This window comes from Lipophrys pholis (genome assembly GCF_963383615.2).
Source record: "Lipophrys pholis genome assembly, contig: SCAFFOLD_50, whole genome shotgun sequence".
Lineage (NCBI taxonomy): Eukaryota > Metazoa > Chordata > Actinopteri > Blenniiformes > Blenniidae > Lipophrys > Lipophrys pholis.
This window is the reverse complement of record NW_028291986.1, coordinates 157,501-182,555: the sequence shown is the minus strand read 5'-3', so window position 1 is coordinate 182,555 and position 25,055 is coordinate 157,501. Positions and strand designations below refer to the sequence as shown.

General features: G+C 53.1%; 1 protein-coding gene across 1 annotated transcript in view; it reads left to right on the top strand.

The window, feature by feature from the left end:
- The window catches only part of LOC308128313 (metabotropic glutamate receptor 7-like), a gene marked incomplete at both ends in the record, with an annotated part of 38,485 nt that overhangs the window by 12,064 nt on the left and 1,366 nt on the right, over positions 1–25,055 (top strand). The window contains 8 exons of the mRNA XM_080494019.1: positions 1,755–1,971; positions 2,670–2,805; positions 3,726–3,880; positions 9,908–10,045; positions 11,498–11,698; positions 13,270–13,409; positions 16,935–17,870; positions 23,986–24,232. Coding sequence (XP_080350145.1) covers positions 1,755–1,971; positions 2,670–2,805; positions 3,726–3,880; positions 9,908–10,045; positions 11,498–11,698; positions 13,270–13,409; positions 16,935–17,870; positions 23,986–24,232 — 2,170 coding nt within the window. The remainder of the gene's footprint in view (positions 1–1,754; positions 1,972–2,669; positions 2,806–3,725; positions 3,881–9,907; positions 10,046–11,497; positions 11,699–13,269; positions 13,410–16,934; positions 17,871–23,985; positions 24,233–25,055) is intronic.

Genomic DNA, 25,055 nt, shown 5'->3' with positions numbered 1-25,055 from the left:
AAACCCTCCCAACACCCGACAAACCCCACAACACCCGACAAACCCTCCAACACCCAACAAACCCTCCAACACCCGACAAACCCTCCCAACACCCGACAAACCCTCCCAACACCCGACAAACCCTCCCAACACCCAACAAACCCTCCAGCACCCGACAAACACCCCAACACCCGACAAACCCTCCAACACCCGACAAACCCCACAACACCCGACAAACCCTCCAACACCACCCAGAATTCCCCAGAACCCAACTCGCAGCTTCTCTCCCCAAAAAGTAAAACACGAAGAACTTCAGTTGAAAATGAGCAACAGAGAGGATGTGTGTGTGTGTGTGTGTGTGTGTGTGTGTGTGTGTGTGTGTGTGTGTGTGTGTGTGTGTGTGTGTGTGTGTGTGTGTGTGTGTGTGTGTGTGTGTGTGTGTGTGTGTGTGTGTGTGTGTGTGTGTGTGTGTGTGTAACCTCTGAGTCGTGATGCCGTCAATCTGGGTCAGCAGCATTCACTGCAGTTCCAAATGAACTTTCATCAGTTAGTTCCTTCCTCCTCCTCTTCCTCTTCTTCCTGCTCCTCCTCCTCTTCCTCCTCGTCCTCCTCATCCCCCTCCTCCTCCTCCCCCTCCTCCTCCTCCTCCTCCTCCCCTTCCTCCTCGTCCTCCTCATCCCCCTCCTCCTCCTCCTCCCCCTCCTCCTCCTCGTCCTCCTCATCCCCCTCCTCCTCCTCCCCCTCTTCCTCCCCCTCCTCCTCTTCCTCCTCGTCCTCCTCCTCGTCCTCCTCATCCCCCTCCTCCTCGTCCTCCTCCTCCCCCTCCTCCTCCTCCCCCTCCTCCTCCTCCTCCTCCTCCTCCCCCTCCTCGTCCTCCTCCTCTCCCTCACTCCACCAGGGACACTCCTCACTTATCACACAGGAATTAGCATATTAGTGCCACTGTGACGCCAACCCACAGCGAGGAGCTGCCAGCAGGAGGTGAGCCGGAGGAGGAGGAGGAGGAGGAGGAGGAGGAGGAGGAGGGTGGGAAATGCGCACCTCCCCTCTTTATCCTCTCTGTGGTGGCGTGGAGATGTTGGGATCTCCTCTGTAGGAAAAGGGTTTCTGTTCATGACTCGTCACCATGGAAACCAGGATTCTACACTCCAAGGAGTAAGAGAGCCACTGCAGAGGAGGAGGAGGGGGAGGGGGAGGAGGAAGAGGAGGAGGGGAGGAGGACAAGGAGGAAAAGGAGGAAGGTGAGGAGGGGGAGGAGGAAGGTAAGGAGGGGGAGGAGGAAGAGGAGGAGGAGGAAGGTAAGGAGGGGGGGAGGAGGGGGGGAGGAAGGTGAGGAGGAAGAGGAGGAGGAGGAGGAAGGGAATGAGGGGGAGGAGGAAGATAAGGAGAGGAGGAGGAAGAAAAGGAAAAGGAGGAAGGTGAGGAGGGGGAAGGAGGAGGAGGAGGAGGAGGAAGGTAAGGAGGGGGGGAGGAGGAGGAAGGTAAGGAAAGGAAAGGAGGAGGAGGAGGAGGAAGGTAAGGAGGGGGAAGGAGGAGGAGGAGGAAGAGGAGGAGGAGGGTGGGGGTTCCCTCCGGTTTCCTCTCACAGTCCAAAAACCGAGCTGGTCTTGCAGGTTTTGATCCCCCAGGTCTTATTGGTCCAGGACTCACAGTTCTACTTCCTGTCCCCAGATCCCCCAGGTCTTATTGGTCCAGGACTCACAGTTCTACTTCCTGTCCCCAGATCCCCCAGGTCTTATTGGTCCAGGACTCACAGTTCTACTTCCTGTCCCCAGATCCCCCAGGTGAGCTACGCCTCCACGGCCCCGGAGCTCAGTGACGACCGGCGCTACGACTTCTTCTCCCGGGTGGTTCCTCCAGACAGCTTCCAGGCCCAGGCCATGGTGGACCTGGTCCAGGCACTGGGCTGGACCTACGTGTCCACCCTGGCCTCGGAGGGGAGCTACGGCGAGAAGGGGGTGGACGCCTTCCTGCAGATCTCCAGGGACTCAGGTGAGACCAGGTCTGACAGGACCGCTATCTGAGACCAGGTCTAACCAGTCAGCAGGCCCAGACAGTTTCCAGACCTGCTCAGACCTGAGGTCCAGGACCAGGACCAGGTCCAGGTCCAGTGGGTTGCAAGTTCGATTCCCCTCCTCATGCTCACGTGTCTGAGCAAGACCCGGGAGTCCTCATGGCTCCTCCAGCGTGTGTGTGTGTGTGTGTGTGTGTGTGTGTGTGTGTGTGTGTGTGTGTGTGTGTGTGTGTGTGTGTGTGTGTGTGTGTGTGTGTGTGTGTGTGTGTGTGTGTGTGTGTGTGTGTGTGTGTGTGTTTGATTAACAATGGAAAGCTTTGGGAAGTCCATTTACCATTTATCATCCCCTTCTTCTGTCACTGCTCTCTCACCTCACTCCCCTCTCACTCCGTTCTCAGCCCTCTCAGTCCTCTCACTCCTCTCTTTTCACTCCTCTCTCAGTCCTCTCACTCCTCTCTTCTCTCACTCCTCTCTCACCCCTCTCAGACCTCTCAGTCGTCTCTACTTTCACTCCTCTCTCACTCCTCTCTCACTCCTTTATAACTCATCACTCATTTCTCACTCTTCTCTCACTCCTTTCTCACTCCTCTCAGCCCTCTCTCACTCCTCTGTCACTCCTCACCCTCATGTCTCACTCTCCAGCTTCTAACTCACTCCAGTGTCTCACTCTCCTCAGGGGGGATCTGCGTGGCTCAGTCTCTGAAGATTCCTCACCACCACAAACCGTCAGACTTCGATAAAATCATCCGCCTGTTGCTCGACACTCGTTACGCCCGCGCCGTCATCCTGTTCGCCTCCGACGAAGACATCAGGTTAAACTCCTCACTCCTCTCTCACTCCTCTCACTCCCTTACTGTCTTCTCTGTTCACTCCCCGTCTTCTCTGTTCACTTCCTGTCTTCACTGTTCACTTCCTGTCTTCTCTGTTCACTTCCTGTCTTAACACTTCACTTTCCGTCTGCTCACTTCTTGTCTTCACTGTTCACTTCCTGTCTTAACACTTCACTTTCCGTCTGCTCACTTCTTGTCTTCTCTGTTCACTTCTTGTCTTCACTGTTCACTTCCCGTCTTCTCTGTTCACTTCCTGTCTTCTCTGTTCACTTCCTCTCTTCTCTGTTCACTTCTTGTCTTCTCTGTTCACTTCTTGTCTTCACTGTTCACTTCCTGTCTTCTCTGTTCACTTCCTGTCTTCTCTGTTCACTTCTTGTCTTCACTGTTCACTTCCTGTCTTCTCTGTTCACTTCCTGTCTTCTCTGTTCACTTCCCGTCTTCACTGTTCACTTCCTGTCTTCTCTGTTCACTTCCTGTCTTCTCTGTTCACCCCCGTCTTCACTGTTCACTTCCTGTCTTCTCTGTTCACTTCCTGTCTTCTCTGTTCACTTCCCGTCTTCACTGTTCACTTCCCGTCTTCACTGTTCACTTCCTGTCTTCTCTGTTCACTTCCTGTCTTCTCTGTTCACTTCCCATCTTCACTGTTCACTTCCTGTCTTCTCTGTTCACTTCCCGTCTGCACTGTTCACTTCCTGTCTTCTCTGTTCACTTCCTGTCTTCTCTGTTCACTTCCTGTCTTCTCTATTCACTTCCTGTCTTCTCTATTCACTTCCTGTCTTCTCTATTCACTTCCCGTCTTCACTGTTCACTTCCTGTCTTCTCTGTTCACTTCCTGTCTTAATCCCCACCCCCCACCCCCGGTGTGCCCCTCTGCTGACCAGGTGTAATGGTTTCCTCCACAGGGGCGTCCTGAACGCCAGCCGGCGGGCGGAGCAGGTGGGTCACTTCCTGTGGATCGGCTCAGACAGCTGGGGGGCCAAACAGAGTCCGATCCAGCAGCTGGAGGATGCAGCAGTGGGGGCCATCACCATCCTGCCCAAGAGAGCCACCGTCACTGGTAGGTTCCACCGCTGGTGTCACTTCCTCTGGTCACTTCCTCTGGTCACTTCCTCTGGTCACTTCCTCTGGTCACACCCACTCGCTGACACACATTCTCACACAAGTTCAGGATTAACTCTGGTTTTCTCTTATCCAGGTAACTTCAGGATTAACTCTGGTTTTCTCTTATTGCTCTATGGATTCATCGTAATAACCAATTTAGAAGCTTTATTTTGACAGTCACCATAATTATAATCCAATTTAGTAGCTTTATTTTGACAGTCATCGTAACTACAGACCAATAAGCATACTTCCAGCAGTCTCCAAAGTCATGGAAAGAATAATAGCGGATTAAATTGTAGAGCAGGGTCCTGAATTATTCCCCCTGAGGGCCAAACCCAGAGCAGCAGGTCAGAGCAGCAGGTCAGAGGTCAGAGCAGTAGGTCAGAGCAGCAGGTCAGAGGTTAGAGCAGCAGGTCAGAGCAGTAGGTCAGAGGTCAGAGCAGCAGGTCAGAGCAGCAGGTCAGAGGTTAGAGCAGCAGGTCAGAGGTCAGAGCAGCAGGTCAGAGGTTAGAGCAGCAGGTCAGAGCAGCAGGTCAGAGGTCAGAGCAGCAGGTCAGAGGTTAGAGCAGCAGGTCAGAGGTCAGAGCAGCAGGTCAGAGCAGCAGGTCAGAGGTCAGAGCAGCAGGTCAGAGCAGCAGGTCAGAGGTTAGAGCAGCAGGTCAGAGCAGCAGGTCAGAGGTCAGAGCAGCAGGTCAGAGGTTAGAGCAGCAGGTCGGAGCAGCAGGTCAGAGGTCAGAGCAGCAGGTCAGAGGTCAGAGCAGCAGGTCAGAGGTTAGAGCAGCCCGTCAGAGCAGCAGGTCAGAGGTCAGAGCAGCAGGTCAGAGGTCAGAGCAGCAGGTCAGAGCAGCAGGTCAGAGGTCAGAGCAGCAGGTCAGAGGTTAGAGCAGCAGGTCAGAGCAGCAGGTTTTTTGCACGACGTCAGTAAAAGTTGTTTTCATATCAAATGTTAGCTCCTGTTACCATTATTACTATTATCATTGTTATTATCATCATTATTACCATTATCATTGTTATTATCATCATTATTACCATTATCATCATTATTACCATTATCATTGTTATTATCATCATTATTACTATTATCATTGTTATTATCATCATTATTACTATTATCATTGTTATTATCATCATTATAACCATTATCATTGTTATTATCATCATTATAACCATTATCATCATTATGACCATTATCATTGTTATTATCATTATCATTGTTATTATCATCATTATTACCATTATCATCATTATTACCATTATCATTGTTATTATCATCATTATTACTATTATCATTGTTATTATCATCATTATTACTATTATCATTGTTATTATCATCATTATAACCATTATCATTGTTATTATCATCATTATAACCATTATCATTGTTATTATCATCATTATTACTATTATCATTGTTATTATCATCATTATTACTATTATCATTGTTATTATCATCATTATTACTATAGTAGTAGCAGTCAAGGTGGTTGTAGTAATAATTGGAGCCTGGGAGTTTCAAAGTTGTTGAGGGTCACATGAAAAGTACTCTTGATAAAAGTAAAATCAAAAAAGTACTCGCAAAACCAACTATCTCCTTATTTACACTCTGAGACAGGAGAGATTTACTCTTTATTACTTCTTAAATTACAAAACTGCTGCTTTGGTTTCTCTTCTCATTTCATCATTTGAAGTATAAAAACTGCTGTAGAAATAAACTTATTACTACTATCGTTGTAATTGTTATGATAGTACACCAGTTAGAAGCCAAATAAACTAAATGGATGAATTGACGGACCAATCAGAGAGAGAAGTGATGAGACGAGGACATTCCTCTGATGTGTTGAATCAGAACGTCTGTTTCTTTAAGTCAGAGATCAGAGGTGAAGAACACTCCTCCACCCAATCCTCCACCCAATCCTCCACTCAATCCTCCACCCAATCCTCCACCCAATCCTCCACCCAATCCTCCACCCAATCCTCCACCCAATCCTCCACTCAATCCTCCACTCAATCCTCCACCCAATCCTCCACTCAATCCTCCACCCAATCCTCCACCCAATCCTCCACCCAATCCTCCACCCTTCTACTCGCAGTACTACAGACAGTAAAACTTGCTTTAAGGTGTTTCCACATCAGCACCAGGAGTTCCTGACTTCTTACTGTGACCTAATGCATGTGAAGATGGTTCTGGAATGGTTCTGACGTTCCTCATGTTCCTGAACTTCTTTTTGGTTCCAATGAATCTTCAGGAAGATGAAGAACCAGCTGTACTGGTGAAGTTAGTAACTGAGCGTGTGGATTAGTAGTGATGTGTTGATGTGTTCTACAGAGTGTCAGCATTCGCTCCCTGCAGCATCCTCCTCTCTCATCAACTCCATGGAGGTTCTCTGAATGCTGAGCGCTCTGGAGGGTGTCCACTGTTCAGTAGCTGCTGGGAGAAGAACTGGGGGGGTGGAGTCATGGGGGTGGGGTCATGGGGGGGGAGTCATGGGGGGGTGGAGTCATGGGGGGGGGGGGGTCATGGGGGGTGGAGTCATGGGGGGGGAGTCATGGGGGGGTGGAGTCATGAGGGGGGGGGGGTCATGAGGGGGTGGAGTCATGAGGGGTGGAGTCACAGGGGGTGGCGTCATGAGGGGTGGAGTCATGAGGGGGTGGAGTCACAGGGGGGTGGAGTCATACACTGTATATATAGAAACCCAGTTGCTGACCTGACCTGTGTCCCCCCCGGTGGAACACCCGCCTCCACCAGACACACCTGAGACGTGGTTCTCATGTCCTCTGCTGCTCCTTCACAGATTGAGCCCTGGGCGGCTGCTCACGTCTCTCACAGCAGAACCCACAACTAATAGAACCAATTCTCCTGACTCAGCACATTCCTGACAGATTAATGAAAGAAAACTACGATACGCAACGTCACTCCGCTCGGGTCTGCTGCAGGTCAAACATGGGTCGGTTATATAAACTAACCCGTTCAGTCCAGTCAGAGTCCAGCTGAATCTGGTATGGGTCGGTTATATAAACTAACCCGTTCAGTCCAGTCAGAGTCCAGCTGAATCTGGTATGGGTCGGTTATATAAACTAACCCGTTCAGTCCAGTCAGAGTCCAGCTGAATCTGGTATGGGTCGGTTATATAAACTAACCCGTTCAGTCCAGTCAGAGTCCAGCTGAATCTGGTATGGGTTGGTTATATAAACTAACCCGTTCAGTCCAGTCAGAGTCCAGCTGAATCTGGTATGGGTTGGTTATATAAACTAACCCGTTCAGTCCGGTCACAGATCAACTGAAGCTTTTTCACGCTGCAGCTCAGGTTGGTTCTTAGTTTAATCTTGACTTTACTTGGCGGGTCGTTAAACTGAAACCCGTGGACGTCCGAGCAGAGCAGCGTTGACGTAACTACGTCAGACAGGCACAGACGCCGGCTCCGACTACGGTGTGGGATGAGGTCCAAACTAGTTAGAGCAGCACATTTTCTGACCACGAATTCCACTTTGTCTCACCTTGATGTGCAGCTGAAGGGCCGGCGCCGGCCGGACGGCGGCCTCCCGCCTGCTGAGGAGCCCTGGTTAGGTCATCTTAACAAACATCATTCTGCTGAGACGCCATCGAATCAAAGCTGGATGCAGGCGGGTTGTTGGTTCTGTTTCGGTCCATCTCAGCATTACCCAGCAGACACTGTGGACCAAAGTGTCCAGCTTTAACGTCTCCCCGTGTGTCAGGACACAGGACATGAAGACAACATCACCTAACAACCATCTGGGGTACCGCAGGGGTCAGTGCTCGGTCCACTGCTTTTCAGCTTGTTTCTAAATGATCTGCCTCGCCGTCCCCCAAATGTCCCCTGCCAAATGTCCCCTGCCAAATGTCCCCTGCCAAATGTATGCTGATGATGCTGTTCTGTATGTCCATGCAAAGGATAAAATACACACTGCGCAGGAACTGACACATGACAAATGTGTATAACTGGCTTGAGAAATCCCAACGGTACTTGAACATATCCACGACTGTGTGTATGTACTCCTCAAAAAGAGCAAGTACTGACAGTGATCCCAACGTTTCTGTCCAAGGTAAAACAAGTGAGGTGGTACTAGAGTTTAAATACCGAGGAATCACTCTTGACCCACAACTGCTTTGTAAACGACAAATCAGAAACACTGAATAGAACTAAGTTCCCCCCGTCCAACTTTAGCTGTGTTAGAACCAATCCAGCTCTTCAGCCAGCGATGATGTCACACATGTCCTATTGCCTCCCGAGCTGGACATCGGCCTGTAAGACCAGTGAAAGCGTTTATAAAGAAGCTCTGGAAGTTCTAGATAAAAAAACAACAACGTACCGTCACTGTCAGACATTAAAACATGAGTGTTTGAGCTGGAACGTTGTGAAACACAGCGACACTAGAACCTCCTCCTTTACAAGAACCTGTGAAAAGAAACTCAAACAGATCAACAAGAGCTGGTTCTAGGTGACTGGGCTGGTTCTACGGGTGACTGAGCTGGTTCTAGAGGTGACTGAGCTGGTTCTAGAGGTGGTTGAGCTGGTTCTAGAGGTGACTGAGCTGGATCTAGGTGATTGAGCTGGTTCTAGAGGTGACTGAGCTGATTCTAGGTGATTGAGCTGGTTCTAGAGGTGACTGAGGACACTGCTGAATTCCATACCAAATAATACGTGAACTCCGGACTCCTCTGACCTCCTCTGACCTCCTCTGACCTCCTCTGACCTCCTCTGACCTCCTCTGACCTCCTCTACCAAACATCTTAAAGCTTGGCTATTGAAAGAACAACACTGTTGTCACAGCTGTGCCTAAACCTGTGTATATACCCCTCCATCCATCCATCCATCCATCCATCCATCCATCCATCCATCCATCCATCTTATCTGTTTCCGGGTGGTGGTGGTGTCAGTCTGAGCACCATCACCCAGATCACATTGACCCATTAAGAACCTTCCTGCAGGTGGAGAGCCCACAGGAAGGTGGAGCCCGGCGTGGGACATGAGCCCTCTACCTTGAGATGGGACATGAGCCCTCTACCTTGAGATGGAACATGGACCCTCTACCTTGAGATGGGACATGGACCCTCTACCTTGAGATGGGACATGAGCCCTCTACCTTGAGATGGGACATGAACCCTCTACCTTGAGATGGGACATGGACCCTCTACCTTGAGATGGGACATGGACCCTCTACCTTGAGATGGGACATGGACCCTCTACCTTGAGAATGAGCGTCTCATGCTCTCCCAGCTGAGCTGGCCGGCGGCTGTATTTTCCTACTTTTACCTATTTGTTGCGGTACCATCAGCAGTTTTTACTGAGTACATACGTAAACATCACAGCTTTTATTGTCCTTACTACTACTCCCTCTACCCCATCAATATTTTCACTGTGTACTTTTTAGGTATTTGGGCTGCGGCAAAGCAAGACACACTTTACATTTCTAAAATTCTCTTATAATTGCCGTTGCTAGTATTTAATTAATTTGTATTTAAAATAGTACTTTATATAGTTACACATGGAGCACTTTAACACTTCAATCAGCTCTTTGATGTCTCATCTTAGTATTTAACACTCGTGAAGTAGGTGTGGTGCCCTGAGCCGCGGTCTGGAGGTTCTATGATCCACTGCACGGTTCCATTGTTTGGTTCTTTTTCTCTTTTCTTTTCTGTCCTATCGTGTCTCAAGGAACCGTTTGTCTCTGGACTTCGTCCTCCTGCTCATTCTGGCCATGAAGCCAAACTCTTCTTCTTCCTGTTGTTGACACCGAACCTGCCAAAGGGACTAAAGATGGAGATCAGCCGTTGGCTATAATCTTGATATTTACATGTTGATCAATATGCGTTGTCCCTGTTTTAAATAAATAAACTTAATAACAATCCAACTTGGTACTTTTATTTTGACAGTCACCGTGATACCAGGAGGAGCAGCAGGAGCAGCAGGAGCAGCAGCAGGAGCAGGTCCCTGGGTAATGAGCCCTCTGCTCTGTCTTGCAGGTTTCGACTCCTACTTCTCGTCTCGGACGCTGGAAAACAACCGCAGGAACGTTTGGTTCGCCGAGTTCTGGGAGGAAAACTTCAACTGCAAACTGATGAGCTCGTCCAGGAAGGAGGACAGCAGCCGCAAGTGCACCGGTCAGTGTGTGTGTGTGTGTGTGTGTGTGTGTGTGTGTGTGTGTGTGTGTGTGTGTGTGTGTGTGTGTGTGTGTGTGTGTGTGTGTGTGTGGTTGAATTATTGTGTTGTTCCATTGCCACGTTGTTGCTTTCCTGAGTTGTTGCAATACTGGTGTTGCTGCATTGTTGCATTGCCACATTGTTCTATTGTTGCCCTGTTGCCTTGTTGCGTTGCTGTGATGCGACATTACTGGGTTGCTGGGTCATTGCCCTGTTGCCTTGTTGCCTTGTTGTGTTGCTGCCTTGTTGCGTTGCTGTGATGCGACATTACTGGGTTGCTGGGTCATTGCCCTGTTGCCTTGTTGCCTTGTTGTGTTGCTGCCTTGTTGCCTTGCTGCAATGCTACATTACTGGGTTGCTGGGTCATTGCCCTGTTGCCTTGTTGTGTTGCTGTGATGCTACATTACTGGGTTGCTGGGTCATTGCCCTGTTGCCCTGTTGCCTTGTTGTGTTGCTGCCTTGTTGCCTTGCTGCGATGCTACATTACTGGGTTGCTGGGTCATTGCCCTGTTGCCTTGTTGCCTTGTTGTGTTGCTGCCTTGTTGCCTTGCTGCAATGCTACATTACTGGGTTGCTGGGTCATTGCCCTGTTGCCTTGTTGTGTTGCTGTGATGCTACATTACTGGGTTGCTGGGTCATTGCCCTGTTGCCCTGTTGCCTTGTTGTGTTGCTGCCTTGTTGCGTTGCTGCGATGCTACATTACTGGGTTGCTGGGTCATTGCCCTGTTGCCCTGTTGCCTTGTTGCCCTGTGCGTCACTTGGTGGTTGGAATTGCCTGCACAATGTTTGTAGTTTGGTTTCAGCAGCTGATGTATTATTGATGAGTCGACACTAACGACACATCAGGGTGCGTTTGATTCGTTGCTCGGCGCCTGCGGGAGGTGAAGCTGCTGATTCAGAGACGTCGGCAGAATGTTTCCCTACTTTCTCTCGTTTCACTCGGATCCAGTCAACAAATGATTTGTACGTTTTCACTGTGTGGTTACCGTGGCAACGGGCACCATCCAGTGAAATAAAAATCTGCTGCTTCCTTTGGACAAATCAAACACACCCAATACAATGTTGAAGTCTTCACACCACCGAGGAAAGGTTCCTGTCAGAGCGTCGGTGGAGACAGGAAGTAGAGTCACCGCTTTATACAAAGTTTGATTGAAACCAAAACTTAAAGCTTTTTGTAAAATTTGTGATTTGATGGACGTCCGGACGGGTCGGTACCGAGAGCGTAGAGACGGACTCCGCCCAACGACAGGAACTAAAAACAAGGTGTTTTCCTGCAGGTCCACTAGTTGGTGCTGTTGTTAGTTTTAGTACTGAAAGTACAGTCACACACACACACTCAGTAAAGGATCATGATGAAGAAGATGATGATGATGATGATGATGATGAAGGTGATCAGCTCTTCCTCTCTCTCAGGCCAGGAGCGAATCGGATTGGACTCCAGGTACGAGCAGGAGGGGAAGGTGCAGTTCGTCATCGATGCGGTGTACTCCATGGCTCACGCTCTCCACAACATGCAGCGTGACCTTTGCCCCCAGGGCTCCGGCATCTGCCCCGACATGGAGGCAGCCGGGGGCAAGAAGCTGCTGAGGTACATCCGCACTGTCAGCTTCAACGGTGAGTCCTGTCAGGGCAACCAGGGCCAGCACACTCATCCACCCATCTCATCCACCCGTCTCATCCACTCGTCTCATCCACTCATCTCATCCACTCATCTCATCCACCCGTCTCATCCACCCGTCTCACCCACTCATCTCATCCACTCATCTCATCCACTCATCTCATCCACTCGTCTCATCCACCCATCTCATCCACCCGTCTCATCCACTCATCTCATCCACTCATCTCATCCACCCATCTCATCCACCCGTCTCACCCACTCGTCTCATCCACCCATCTCATCCACTCATCTCATCCACCCACCCATCTCATCCACCCGTCTCATCCACTCATCTCATCCACTCATCTCATCCACCCACCCATCTCATCCACTCATCTCATCCACCCACCCATCTCATCCACCCGTCTCATCCACTCATTTCATCCACTCATCTCATCCACTCATCTCATCCACCCACCCATCTCATCCACCCGTCTCATCCACTCATCTCATCCACCCATCTCATCCACTCATCTCATCCACCCGTCTCATCCACCCATCTCATCCACTCATCTCATCCACCCGTCTCATCCACCCGTCTCATCCTCCCATCTCATCCACCCGTCTCATCCACTCGTCTCATCCACTCATCTCATCCACCCATCTCATCCACCCATCTCATCCACCCATCTCATCCACTCATCTCATCCACCCATCTCATCCACTCATCTCATCCACCCATCTCATCCACTCATCTCATCCACTCATCTCATCCACCCATCTCATCCACTCATCTCATCCACCCATCTCATCCACCCGTCTCATCCACTCGTCTCATCCACTCATCTCATCCACTCATCTCATCCACCCGTCTCATCCACTCATCTCATCCACTCATCTCATCCACTCATCTCATCCACCCGTCTCATCCACTCGTCTCATCCACTCATCTCATCCACTCATCTCATCCACCCATCTCATCCACCCGTCTCATCCACTCGTCTCATCCACTCATCTCATCCACTCATCTCATCCACCCGTCTCATCCACTCATCTCATCCACCCATCTCATCCACTCATCTCATCCACTCATCTCATCCACTCATCTCATCCACCCATATCATCCACTCATCTCATCCACCCATCTCATCCACCCATCTCATCCACCCATCTCATCCACCCGTCTCATCCACTCGTCTCATCCACTCATCTCATCCACTCATCTCATCCACCCGTCTCATCCACCCGTCTAGTGATTCCATCCACTCACGGTTCACAGACACTCTCTGGGTGTGGAGCCACGGAACAGGTTTCAGATTTTATCTAATTACTTCTTAAAAGTCGGTGGATCCGGATCTGGTTCTGGCAATACCAGGTATGGTTCTGGCACTACAGGGTCTGGTTCTGGCACTACAGGGTCTGGTTCTGGCAGTACTTGTCTGGTTCTGCCAGTGCCAGTCTGGTTCTGGCGGTACCAGGTCTGGTTCTGCTGATACTGGGTCTGCTCCTGCTGGTGCCGGTCTGGTTTTGCTGGTACCGGGTCTGGTTCTGGCAGTCCCGTCACTGACAGGTGTCTCGTCCTCTGCAGGCAGTGCCGGCACCTCGGTGACATTCAACCGTAACGGAGACGCTCCGGGACGTTACGACCTGTTCCAGTACCAGTGGAACAACGTGAGCGGGCTGGGGTACCGTGTGATCGGACAATGGACGGACAGTCTGCAGCTCAATGTGAGTCTCAGTGGAATCACAGACCAGAGCCTTCATGTAGAGACGACGTGACGGACAAGATGCTTTATACCACTGACTGGAGTGAGGCGTTCACTGACCGGAGTGAGTCGTTCACTGACTGGAGTGAGTCGTTTACTGACCACCGACTGAAGTGAGTCGTTCACTGACTGGAGTGAGTCGTTTACTGACCACCGACTGAAGTGAGCCATTCACTGACCACTGACTGGAGTGAGTCGTTCACTGACTGGAGTGAGGCGTTCACTGACTGGAGTGAGTCGTTTACTGACCACCGACTGAAGTGAGTCGTTCACTGACCACTGACTGGAGTGAGGAATTCACTGACCACTGACTGGAGTGAGGAATTCACTAACTGGAGTGAGTCATTCACTGACCACTGACTGGAGTGAGTCGTTCACTGACCACTGACTGGAGTGAGGAATTCACTAACTGGAGTGAGTCATTCACTGACTGGAGTGAGGCGTTCACTGACTGGAGTGAGTCGTTTACTTACCACCGACTGAAGTGAGTCGTTCACTGACCACTGACTGGAGTGAGTCGTTCACTGACCACTGACTGGAGTGAGGAATTCACTGACCACTGACTGGAGTGAGGAATTCACTAACTGGAGTGAGTCATTCACTGACTGGAGTGAGTCGTTCACTGACTGGAGTGAGTCGTTTACTTACCACCGACTGAAGTGAGTCGTTCACTGACCACTGACTGGAGTGAGTCATTCACTGACCACTGACTGGAGTGAGGCGTTCACTGACCACTGACTGGAGTGAGGAATTCACCAACTGGTGTGAGTCATTCACTGACTGGAGTGAGGCGTTCACTGACCACTGACAGGAGTGAGGCGTTCACTGACCACTGACTGGAGTGAGGAATTCACTAACTGGAGTGAGTCATTCACTGACTGGAGTGAGGCGTTCACTGACTGGAGTGAGTCGTTTACTTACCACCGACTGAAGTGAGTCGTTCACTGACCACTGACTGGAGTGAGTCATTCACTGACCACTGACTGGAGTGAGGAATTCACTGACCACTGACTGGAGTGAGGAATTCACTAACTGGAGTGAGTCATTCACTGACTGGAGTGAGGCGTTCACTGACTGGAGTGAGTCGTTTACTTACCACCGACTGAAGTGAGTCGTTCACTGACCACTGACTGGAGTGAGTCATTCACTGACCACTGACTGGAGTGAGGCGTTCACTGACCACTGACTGGAGTGAGGCGTTCACTGACCACTGACTGGAGTGAGGAATTCACCAACTGGTGTGAGTCATTCACTGACTGGAGTGAGGCGTTCACTGACCACTGACAGGAGTGAGGCGTTCACTGACCACTGACTGGAGTGAGGCATTCACTGACCACTGACTGGAGTGAGGCGTTCACTGACCACTTACCGGAGTGAGTCGTTCACTGACCACTGACTGGAGTGAGGAATTCACTGACCACTGACTGGAGTGAGGCGTTCACTGACCACTGACTGGAGTGAGGAATTCACCAACTGGAGTGAGTCATTCACTGACTGGAGTGAGGCGTTCACTGACCACTGACTGGAGTGAGGCGTTCACTGACCACTGACTGGAGTGAGGAATTCACCAACTGGAGTGAGTCATTCACTGACTGGAGTGAGGCGTTCACTGACCACTGACTGGAGTGAGGCGTTCACTGACCACTGACAGGAGTGAGGCGTTCACTGATCCCTCCCCCCAGGCTCCAAGAACGCTAATTGTTGCTCAAAAAGCTTCTTCTTCTGTCGTACGTGTGAATAACAGACATGAACACATGAAAACTGCATCTGCAGTGATGAACTGAGTCTCCGTCACTCTGCAGCCCCTCAAGGCCAAAAAAACGTCTCCATAGCAACAGTGTGTAGATCGATCTCTGAGGCTCTGAACAATAACTTCTGGAGAATCGCCCCCTGGAGGCTGAACAGTGAACTGCACCTGGAGGAGGAGGGAAAGGAGTATTTGTCAGTATGGAGCTCTGAGGTGGAACCTTTGGAAAACTGTCACAGTGTCCACGGAGGAAACGCTGCTCCTTCTCCTCCTCCTCCTCCTGCTCCTGCTCCTGCTCCTCCCATTGCTCCTCCTCCTGCTCCTGCTCCTCCTATTGCTCCTCCTCCTCCTGCTCCTCCTCCTGCTCCTGCTCCTCCTATTGCTCCTCCTCCTCCTGCTCCTGCTCCTGCTCCTCCTATTGCTCCTCCTCCTCCTGCTCCTGCTCCTGCTCCTGCTCCTGCTCCTCCTATTGCTCCTCCTCCTCCTGCTCCTGCTCCTGCTCCTCCTATTGCTCCTCCTCCTCCTGCTCCTGCTCCTGCTCCTGCTCCTCCCATTGCTCCTCCTCCTCCTCCTGCTCCTCCTATTGCTACTCCTCCTCCTCCTCCTGCTCCTGCTCCTCCTATTGCTCCTCCTCCTCCTGCTCCTGCTCCTGCTCCTCCCATTGCTCCTCCTTCCTCCTCCCTCTCCTGCTCCTCCCATTGCTCCTCCTCCTCCTGCTGCTCCTGCTCTGCCCATTGCTCCTCCTCCTCCTGCTCCTGCTACTGCTCCTGCTCCTCCCATTGCTCCTCCTCCTGCTCCTCCTCCTGCTCCTGCTCCTCCCATTGCTCCTCCTCCTCCTGCTGCTCCTGCTCCTGCTCCTCCTCCTGCTCCTCCTATTGCTCCTCCTCCTCCTGCTCCTGCTCCTCCCATTGCTCCTCCTCCTCCTGCTCCTCCTCCTGCTCCTCCTCCTGCTCCTCCTCCTGCTCCTGCTCCTCCTGCTCCTGCTCCTCCTCCTGCTCCTGCTCCTCCCATTGCTCCTCCTCCTGCTCCTGCTCCTGCTCCTGCTCCTCCTCCTGCTCCTCCTATTGCTCCTCCTCCTCCTCCTCCTCCTCCTCCTGCTCCTGCTCCTCCTCCTGCTCCTGCTCCTCCCATTGCTCCTCCTCCTGCTCCTGCTCCTCCTCCTGCTCCTGCTCCTCCCATTGCTCCTCCTCCTGCTCCTGCTCCTCCTCGTCCTCCTCCTCCTCCTGCTCCTCCTCCTCCTCCTCCTCCTCCTCCTCCTCCTGCTCCTCCTCCTGCTCCTGCTCCTCCCATTGCTCCTCCTCCTCCTCCTCCTGCTCCTGCTCCTCCTGCTCCTGCTCCTGCTCCTGCTCCTCCCATTGCTCCTCCTCCTGCTCCTGCTCCTCCTATTGCTCCTCCTCCTCCTGCTCCTCCTCCTGCTCCTGCTCCTCCTATTGCTCCTCCTCCTCCTGCTCCTGCTCCTCCTATTGCTCCTCCTCCTCCTGCTCCTGCTCCTGCTCCTGCTCCTCCTATTGCTCCTCCTCCTCCTGCTCCTGCTCCTGCTCCTCCTATTGCTCCTCCTCCTCCTGCTCCTGCTCCTCCCATTGCTCCTCCTCCTGCTCCTGCTCCTCCTCCTCCTCCTCCTCCTCCTGCTCCTCCTCCTCCTCCTCCTCCTCCTCCTCCTCCTCCTCCTGCTCCTCCTCCTGCTCCTGCTGACGGTGTATGCCTATCCCGTCAGCTGATGGTGTCCTTCCTGTCCTGCAGGTGGAGGAGCTGCAGTGGCCCGGTGGCCAGCAGGAAGTGCCCCTGTCGGTGTGCAGCCTGCCGTGCCGGCCGGGCGAGAGGAAGAAGGTGGTGAAGGGCATGGCGTGCTGCTGGCACTGCGAGGCCTGCGACGGCTACCAGTACCAGCTGGACGACTTCACCTGCAAGCTGTGCGCCTACAACATGCGCCCCAGCACCAACCGCTCCGCCTGCACGCCCATCCCCGTGGTGCAGCTGCAGTGGAGCTCGCCCTGGGCGCTGGTCCCCGTCCTCCTGGCCGTGCTGGGCATCGCGGCCACCGTCTTCGTCGTGGTCACCTTCGTGCGCCACAACGACACGCCCATCGTGCGCGCGTCGGGCCGCGAGCTGAGCTACGTGCTGCTCACCGGCATCTTCCTCTGCTACATCATCACCTTCCTGATGATCGCCCGGCCGGACGTGGGCGTGTGCTCGCTGCGCCGCATCTTCCTGGGTCTGGGCATGTGCATCAGCTACGCCGCGCTGCTCACCAAGACCAACCGCATCTACCGCATCTTCGAGCAGGGCAAGAGGTCGGCGGCGGCGCCGCGGCTGATCAGCCCCACCTCTCAGCTCGCCATCGCCTCCGCCTTGATCTCCGTGCAGCTGCTGGGCGTGCTGGTGTGGTTCGGCGTGGACCCGCCCAACACGGTGGTGGACTACGACGAGCAGAAGACCCTGGACCCCGGACTGGCGCACGGCGTGCTGAAGTGTGACATCACAGACCTGCAGATCATCTGCTCGCTGGGATACAGCATCCTGCTGATGGTGACCTGCACCGTCTACGCCATCAAGACGCGCGGCGTGCCGGAGAGCTTCAACGAGGCCAAACCCATCGGCTTCACCATGTACACCACCTGCATCGTGTGGCTGGCCTTCATCCCCATCTTCTTCAGCACAGCGCAGTCCGCAGAGAAGGTGAGAGCCAGGGGGGCGGGGCTAACCTACTGACAGCTGGGGGGCGGGGCTAACCTACTGACAGCCGAGGGCGGGACTAATCTACTGACAGCTGGGGGGCGGGGCTAACCTACTGACAGCCCAGGGCGGGACTAATCTACTGACAGCTGGGGGGCGGGGCTAACCTACTGACAGCTGGGGGGCGGGGCTAACCTACTGACAGCCGAGGGCGGGACTAATCTACTGACAGCTGGGGGGCGGGGCTAACCTACTGACAGCTGGGGGGCGGGCTAACCTACTGACAGCCGAGGGCGGGACTAATCTACTGACAGCTGGGGGGCGGGGCTAACCTACTGACAGCCGAGGGCGGGACTAACCTACTGACAGCTGGGGGGCGGGGCTAACCTACTGACAGCTGGGGGGCGGGGCTAACCTACTGACAGCCGAGGGCGGGACTAACCTACTGACAGCTGGGGGGCGGGGCTAACCTACTGACAGCCGAGGGCGGGACTAATCTACTGACAGCTGGGGGGCGGGGCTAACCTACTGACAGCCGAGGGCGGGACTAATCTACTGACAGCTGGGGGGCGGGGCTAACCTACTGACAGCTGGGGGGCGGGGCTAACCTACTGACAGCCGGGGGCGGGACTAATCTACTGACAGCTGGGGGGCGGGGCTAACCTACTGACAGCTGGGGGGCGGGGCTAACCTACTGACAGCCGAGGGCGGGACTAACCTTCTGACAGCTGGGGGGCGGGGCTGACCTACTGACAGCTGGGGGGCGGGGCTAACCTTCTGACAGCTGGGGGGCGGGGCTAACCTACTGACAGCCGAGGGCGGGACTAACCTACTGACAGCTGGGGGGCGGGGCTAACCTTCTGACAGCTGGGGGGCGGGGCTAACCTACTGACAGCTGGGGGGCGGGGCTGACCTACTGACAGCTGGGGGCGGGGCTAACCTTCTGACAGCTGGGGGGCGGGGCTAACCTACTGACAGCCGAGGGCGGGACTAACCTACTGACAGCTGGGGGGCGGGGCTAACCTACTGACAGCTGGGGGGCGGGGCTAACCTTCTGACAGCTGGGGGGCGGGGCTAACCTACTGACAGCTGGGGGTGGAGTTAATAACAAAATGAATGGCTTGGATTTACACTTTCTTCGCGTTGACTTAAAGCGCCAGTCCCACCAGTGATGCTAAGCTACGTTGTAGCCACAGCGGCCCTGGGGCTGCTGACACCCCTCCTCCACCACCAACATTCATGCACCATTCATATGAGGCAATGTGGGTAAAGTGCCTTGCTCATGGACACAACGACAATGAGTGGGATTCGAACCACCAACCCTCCAGTTATTGGACGACCAACTCTCCCGCTGAGCCTCGATCGCCCCTTATTAGTTAACCTGACAAGTGGGCGGGGCTCTCTCCGCTCCTCCTCCTCTCTGCTCCTCCTCCTCTCTGCTCCTCCTCCTCCCTGCTCGTCCTCCTCTCTGCTCCTCCTCCCTGCTCCTCCTCCTCTCTGCTCCTCCTTCACTCTGCTCCTCCTTCACTCTGCTCCTCCTCCTCTCTGCTCCTCCTCCTCTCCGCTCCTCCTTCACTCTGCTCCTCCTTCTCCCTGCTCCTCCTCCTCTCTGCTCCTCCTCCTCTCTGCTCCTCCTTCACTCTGCTCCTCCTTCTCTCTGCTCCTCCTCCTCTCTGCTCCTCCTCCTCTTTGCTCCTCCTTCTCTCTGCTCCTCCTCCTCTCTGCTCCTCCTTCTCTCTGCTCCTCCTTCACTCTGCTCCTCCTCCTCTCTGCTCCTCCTTCACTCTGCTCCTCCTCCTCTCTGCTCCTCCTTCTCCCTGCTCCTCCTCCTCTCTGCTCCTCCTCCTCTCTGCTCCTCCTTCACTCTGCTCCTCCTTCTCTCTGCTCCTCCTTCACTCTGCTCCTCCTCCTCTCTGCTCCTCCTTCTCTTTGCTCCTCCTTCACTCTGCTCCTCCTCCTCTCTGCTCCTCCTTCACTCCGCTCGTCCTCCTCCCTGCTCCTCCTCCTCCCTGCTCCTCCTCCTCTCTGCTCCTCCTCTCCGCTCCTCCTCCTCTCTGCTCCTCCTTCTCTCCGCTCCTCCTCCGCTGCTCTATAATCTGATGTCAGAGGGGGAGCTGCTCTATAATCTGATGTTAGAGGGGGAGATGCTCTATAATCTGGTGTTAGAGGGGGAGGTGCTCTATAATCTGGTGTTAGAGGAGGAAGATGCTCTATAATCTGACGTCAGAGGGGGAGCTGCTCTATAATCTGATGTCAGAGGGGGAGCTGCTCTATAATCTGATGTTGGAGGGGGGATGTTCTATAATCTGGTGTTAGAGGAGGACGATGCTCTATAATCTGATGTCGGGGAGCTGCTCTATAATCTGATGTTAGAGGGGCGCTGCTCTATAATCTGATGTTGGAGGGGGAGGTGCTCTATAATCTGGTGTTAGAGGAGGAATATGCTCTCTAATCTGATGTCAGAGGGGCTGCTCTATAATCTGATGTCAGGGGAGCTGCTCTATAATCTGATGTTAGGGGAGATGCTCTATAATCTGGTGTTAGAGGAGGAAGATGCTCTATAATCTGATGTCGGGTGAGCTGCTCTATAATCTGATGTTAGATGGGGAGATGCTCTATAATCTGATGTCGGGGAGCTGCTCTATAGTCTGATGTTAGGGGGAGATGCTCTATAATCTGATGTTAGAGGGGGAGATGCTCTATAATCTGATGTCGGGGAGCTGCTCTATAGTCTGATGTTAGAGTGGGAGATGCTCTATAATCTGATGTCGGGGAGCTGCTCTATAGTCTGATGTTAGAGGGGGAGATGCTCTATAATCTGGTGTTAGAGGAGGAAGATGCTCCGTTTCCTTCCTCTTGTTATTTCCAGCTGTTTACTGTTTGTTCTTCTTCTTCTTCCCTGAAGCTTGTTAGTCCTGAACATCTGAGGACTGCCGGAGTAATCAGAGTAACGAGCTTCACCTCAGACCCTCTGTTACTGTGTGTGTGTGTGTGTGTGTGTGTGTGTGTGTGTGTGTGTGTGTGTGTGTGTGTGTGTGTGTGTGTGTGTGTGTGTGTGTGTGTGTGTGTGTGTGTGTGTGTGTGTGTGTGTGTGTGCTCGGTGCTGCCCCCTGTAGCCCCCAGGTGTGTTTCCTTCCTCACACTGGATCAATCAACTGATGGAGGATGAATAAATCCCTCCGATCAGCTCTGGAGGACGGAGTTTATCCTCCGTCAGCTTTTCACTCTCAGATCTTCTCCCTTCCTCCGCCCAGGAATAGAAACGAGATGTTTGATGGTGAACAAGAGCTGCTTCACCTGCTGGTGTTGGTGCAATAGTAACTGATGGGCCATAGAGAGGCTGAACACCAGCCGCTCCGTCCCCACAGAGAGGTTGAACACCAGCTGCTCCATCACCTCCGTCACCACAGAGAGGCTGAACACCAGCTGCTATGTCACCTCCGTCACCATAGAGAGGCTAAACACCAGCCGCTCCGTCATTATAGAGAGGCTGAACACCAGCCGCTCCGTCACCACAGAGAGGCTGAACACCAGCCGCTCCGTCACCACAGAGAGGCTGAACACCAGCCACTCCGTCACCACAGAGAGGCTAAACACCAGCTGCTCTGTCACCTCCGTCACCACAGAGAGGCTGAACACCAGCTGCTCTGTCACCTCCGTCACCACAGAGAGGCTAAACACCAGCTGCTCTGTCACCTCCGTCACCATAGAGAGGCTGAACACCAGCTGCTCCGTCACCTTAAAGAGGCTGAACACCAGCCGCTTCGTCACCACAGAAAGGTTGAACACCAGCTGCTCCATCACCTCCGTCACCATAGAGAGGCTGAACACCAGCTGCTCCGTTACCAGAGAGAGGCTAAACACCAGCTGCTCTGTCACCTCCGTCACCACAGAGAGGCTGAACACCAGCCGCTCCATCACCATAGAGAGGTGATAGAGAAGGACGAGTTGATGGAGCTGGACTGATGGAGCAGGGTGAGGTGATGAAGAAGGACAAGGTGATGTAGCTGGACTGATGGAGCAGGGTGAGGTGTTGGAGCAGGACGAGGTGATGTTGCTGGACTGATGGAGCAAGATCAGGTGATGAGCTGGACTGATGGAGCAGGACGAGGTGATGTTGCTCGACTGATGGAGCTGGATGAGATGATGGAGAAGGACAAGGTGATGTAGCTGGACTGATGGAGCAGGGTGAGGTGATGGAGCAGGACGAGGTGATGGAGCTGGACTGATGGAGCAAGATGAGGTGATGGAGCTGGACTGATGGAGCAGGACGAGATAATGGAGCTGGACTGATGGAGCAGGATGAGATAATGGAGCTGGACTGATGGAGCAGGACGAGGTGATGGAGTTCTCCCTGGCTGGTTCCTTGAGGCTCTGAGGAAGGAACCTCAGTAAACCATCAGAGCTGCAGTCGGGCGTCTTCCAGAGTCTCCAGAGTAAAGATGGTGAAGGTGGTGTCAGGGTCACCACCCAGAGACCTGCTGGCTCCACCCAGAGACCTGCTGGCTCCACCCAGAGACCTGCTGGCTCCACCCAGAGACCTGCTGGTTCCACCCAGAGACCTGCTGGCTCCACCCAGAGACCTGCTGGCTCCACCCAGAGACCTGCTGGCTCCACCCATTTCACATCTTTTAAAAAAAGAGGTTCCAAAGTTGTAAAGATGAAATAACAAAGGATTGGTTAAAGGTCTCTCGCTCTCCACTGTGGTCCAGTGGTGGAGGCCTTCCCACTGAGTCTGGGTTCGATTCCCGCTCCATGTGACAAATTAATCAAATGTGTTTAGTTCATTTTTTAATTTTGACCTGCTGCCCCACTGACAGCTCCACCTGTCCCATGCTGCTCCACCTGTCCAGTGCTGCTTCACCTGTCCAGTGTTCTACACCTGTCCAGTCCTGCTCCACCTGTCCCATGCTGCTCCACCTGTCCCATGCTGCTCCACCTGTCCAGTGTTCTACACCTGTCCATTGCTGCCCCACCTTTCCCGTGCTGCTCCACCTGTCCCGTGCTGCTCCACCTGTCCATTGCTGCCCCACCTGTCCCGTGCTGCTCCACCTGTCCATTGCTGCTCCACCTGTCCAGTGTTGCTCCACCTGTCCATTGCTGCTCCACCTGTCCATTGCTGCTCCACCTGTCCAGTGTTGCTCCACCTGTCCATTGCTGCTCCACCTGTCCAGTGTTGATCAGAGCCACTGGACAGCAGCGTTTGATTCTCAGTGTTCGACTGTGTCTGTTTTAGATCCAGTATATGATCCTTAACCTCCTCTGCTCCTCCTCCTCCTCTTCCTCCTCCTCCACCTCTTTGTCCTCCTCCTCCTCTTCCTCCTCCTCCACCTCTTTGTACTCCTCCTCCTCTTCCTCCTCTATCTCTTCTTCCTCCTCCTCTTTCTCATCTTGCTCCTCCACCTCCTGCTCCTCTTCCTCCTCCATCTCTTCTTCCTCCTCCATCTCCTCCTCCTCTTTCTCCCCTTGCTCCTCCACCTCCTGCTCCTCCTCTTCCAACTCCTGCTCCTCCTCCTCCTCTTCCTTCTCCTCCACCTCTTCGTCCTCCTCCTCTATCTCTTCTTCCTCCTCCTCTTTCTCATCTTGCTCCTGCTCCTCCTCTACCAACTCCTGCTCCTCTTCCTCCTCTTCCTTCTCCTCCACCTCTTCTTCCTCCTCCTATTTCTCATCTTGCTCCTCCACCTCCTGCTCCTCTTCCTCCTCTTCCTCTTCCTCCATCTCTTCTTCCTCCTCCATCTCCTCCTCCTCTTTCTCCCCCTGCTCCTCCACCTCCTGCTCCTCTTCCTCCTCTTCCTCCTCCTCCATCTCTTCTTCCTCCTCCTACTCCTCCTCCATCTCTTCTTCCTCCTCCATCTCCTCCTCCTCTTTCTCCCCTGCTCCTCCACCTCCTGCTCCTCTTCCTCCTCCATCTCTTCTTCCTCCTCCTACTCCTCCTCCATCTCTTCTTCCTCCTCCATCTCCTCCTCCTCTTTCTCCCCTGCTCCTCCACCTCCTGCTCCTCCTCTTTCTCCCCCTGCTCCTCCACCTCCTGCTCCTCCACCTCCTGCTCCTCCTCTTCCAACTCCTGCTCCTCCATCTCTTCTTCCTCCTACTCCTCGTCCTGCTCTACCCTCTACAGCTCTACATCCAGACCACCACATTGACCATCTCCATGAACCTGAGTGCGTCCGTGGCTCTGGGGCTGCTCTACCTTCCTAAAGTCTACGTCATCCTCCTCCACCCGGAGCTCAACGTTCAGAAGAGGAAACGCTCCTTCAAGGCCATCGTCACAGCCGCCGCCATGTCGTCCCGCCTCTCCCACAAAGCCAGCGACCGGCCCAACGGCGAGGCCAAGACTGAGCTGTGCCAGAACGTGGACGCCACCGGTGAGTACCGGACAGGAAGTGACACACTGAGCGCACGCAACTGAACAATCAATACTGCTGATTGATACGCTGATCAATACCGATCCGGTATTGATCAGCGGTTAATATAAGCACCACCCAGGAAATTTAAAGAGGAAAACAAGAAAGGTTGAAGTTCCGTGATGCACCTGAAGGCATCGCCAGGTATCACCATTAGAATTCATTGATTAACGTCAAAGTTAAACTGTTTCTGCAGTTCAGCTCCTGTTATCACCCTGTGTATCACTCTGCTCTCACTATGTGTATCACCCTGTGTATCACTTTGCTCTCACTATGTGTATCACCCTGTGTATCACTTTGCTCTCACTATGTGTATCACCCTGTGTATCACTCTGCTCTCACTATGTGTATCACCCTGTGTATCACTCTGCTCTCACTATGTGTATCACCCTGTGTATCACTTTGCTCTCACTATGTGTATCACCCTGTGTATCACTCTGCTCTCACTATGTGTATCACCCTGTGTATCACTTTGCTCTCACTATGTGTATCACCCTGTGTATTACTCTGTGTGTCACTCTGCTCTCACTGTGTTTCACTATGTGTATCACCCTGTGTATCACTCTGCTCTCGCCATGTGTATCACTCTGTGTATCACCCTGCTCTCACCCTGGGTATGACTGTGTATCACTCTGCTCCCACTCTATCACCCTGTGTATCACTATTTGTATTACTCTGTGTATCACTCTGTTCTCACCTTGTGTAATACAAAGAGTGAACAAAGGGTGATACACAGTGTGAGCAGAGTGATACACAGAGCATCACTCTCCTCTCATCCTACCCT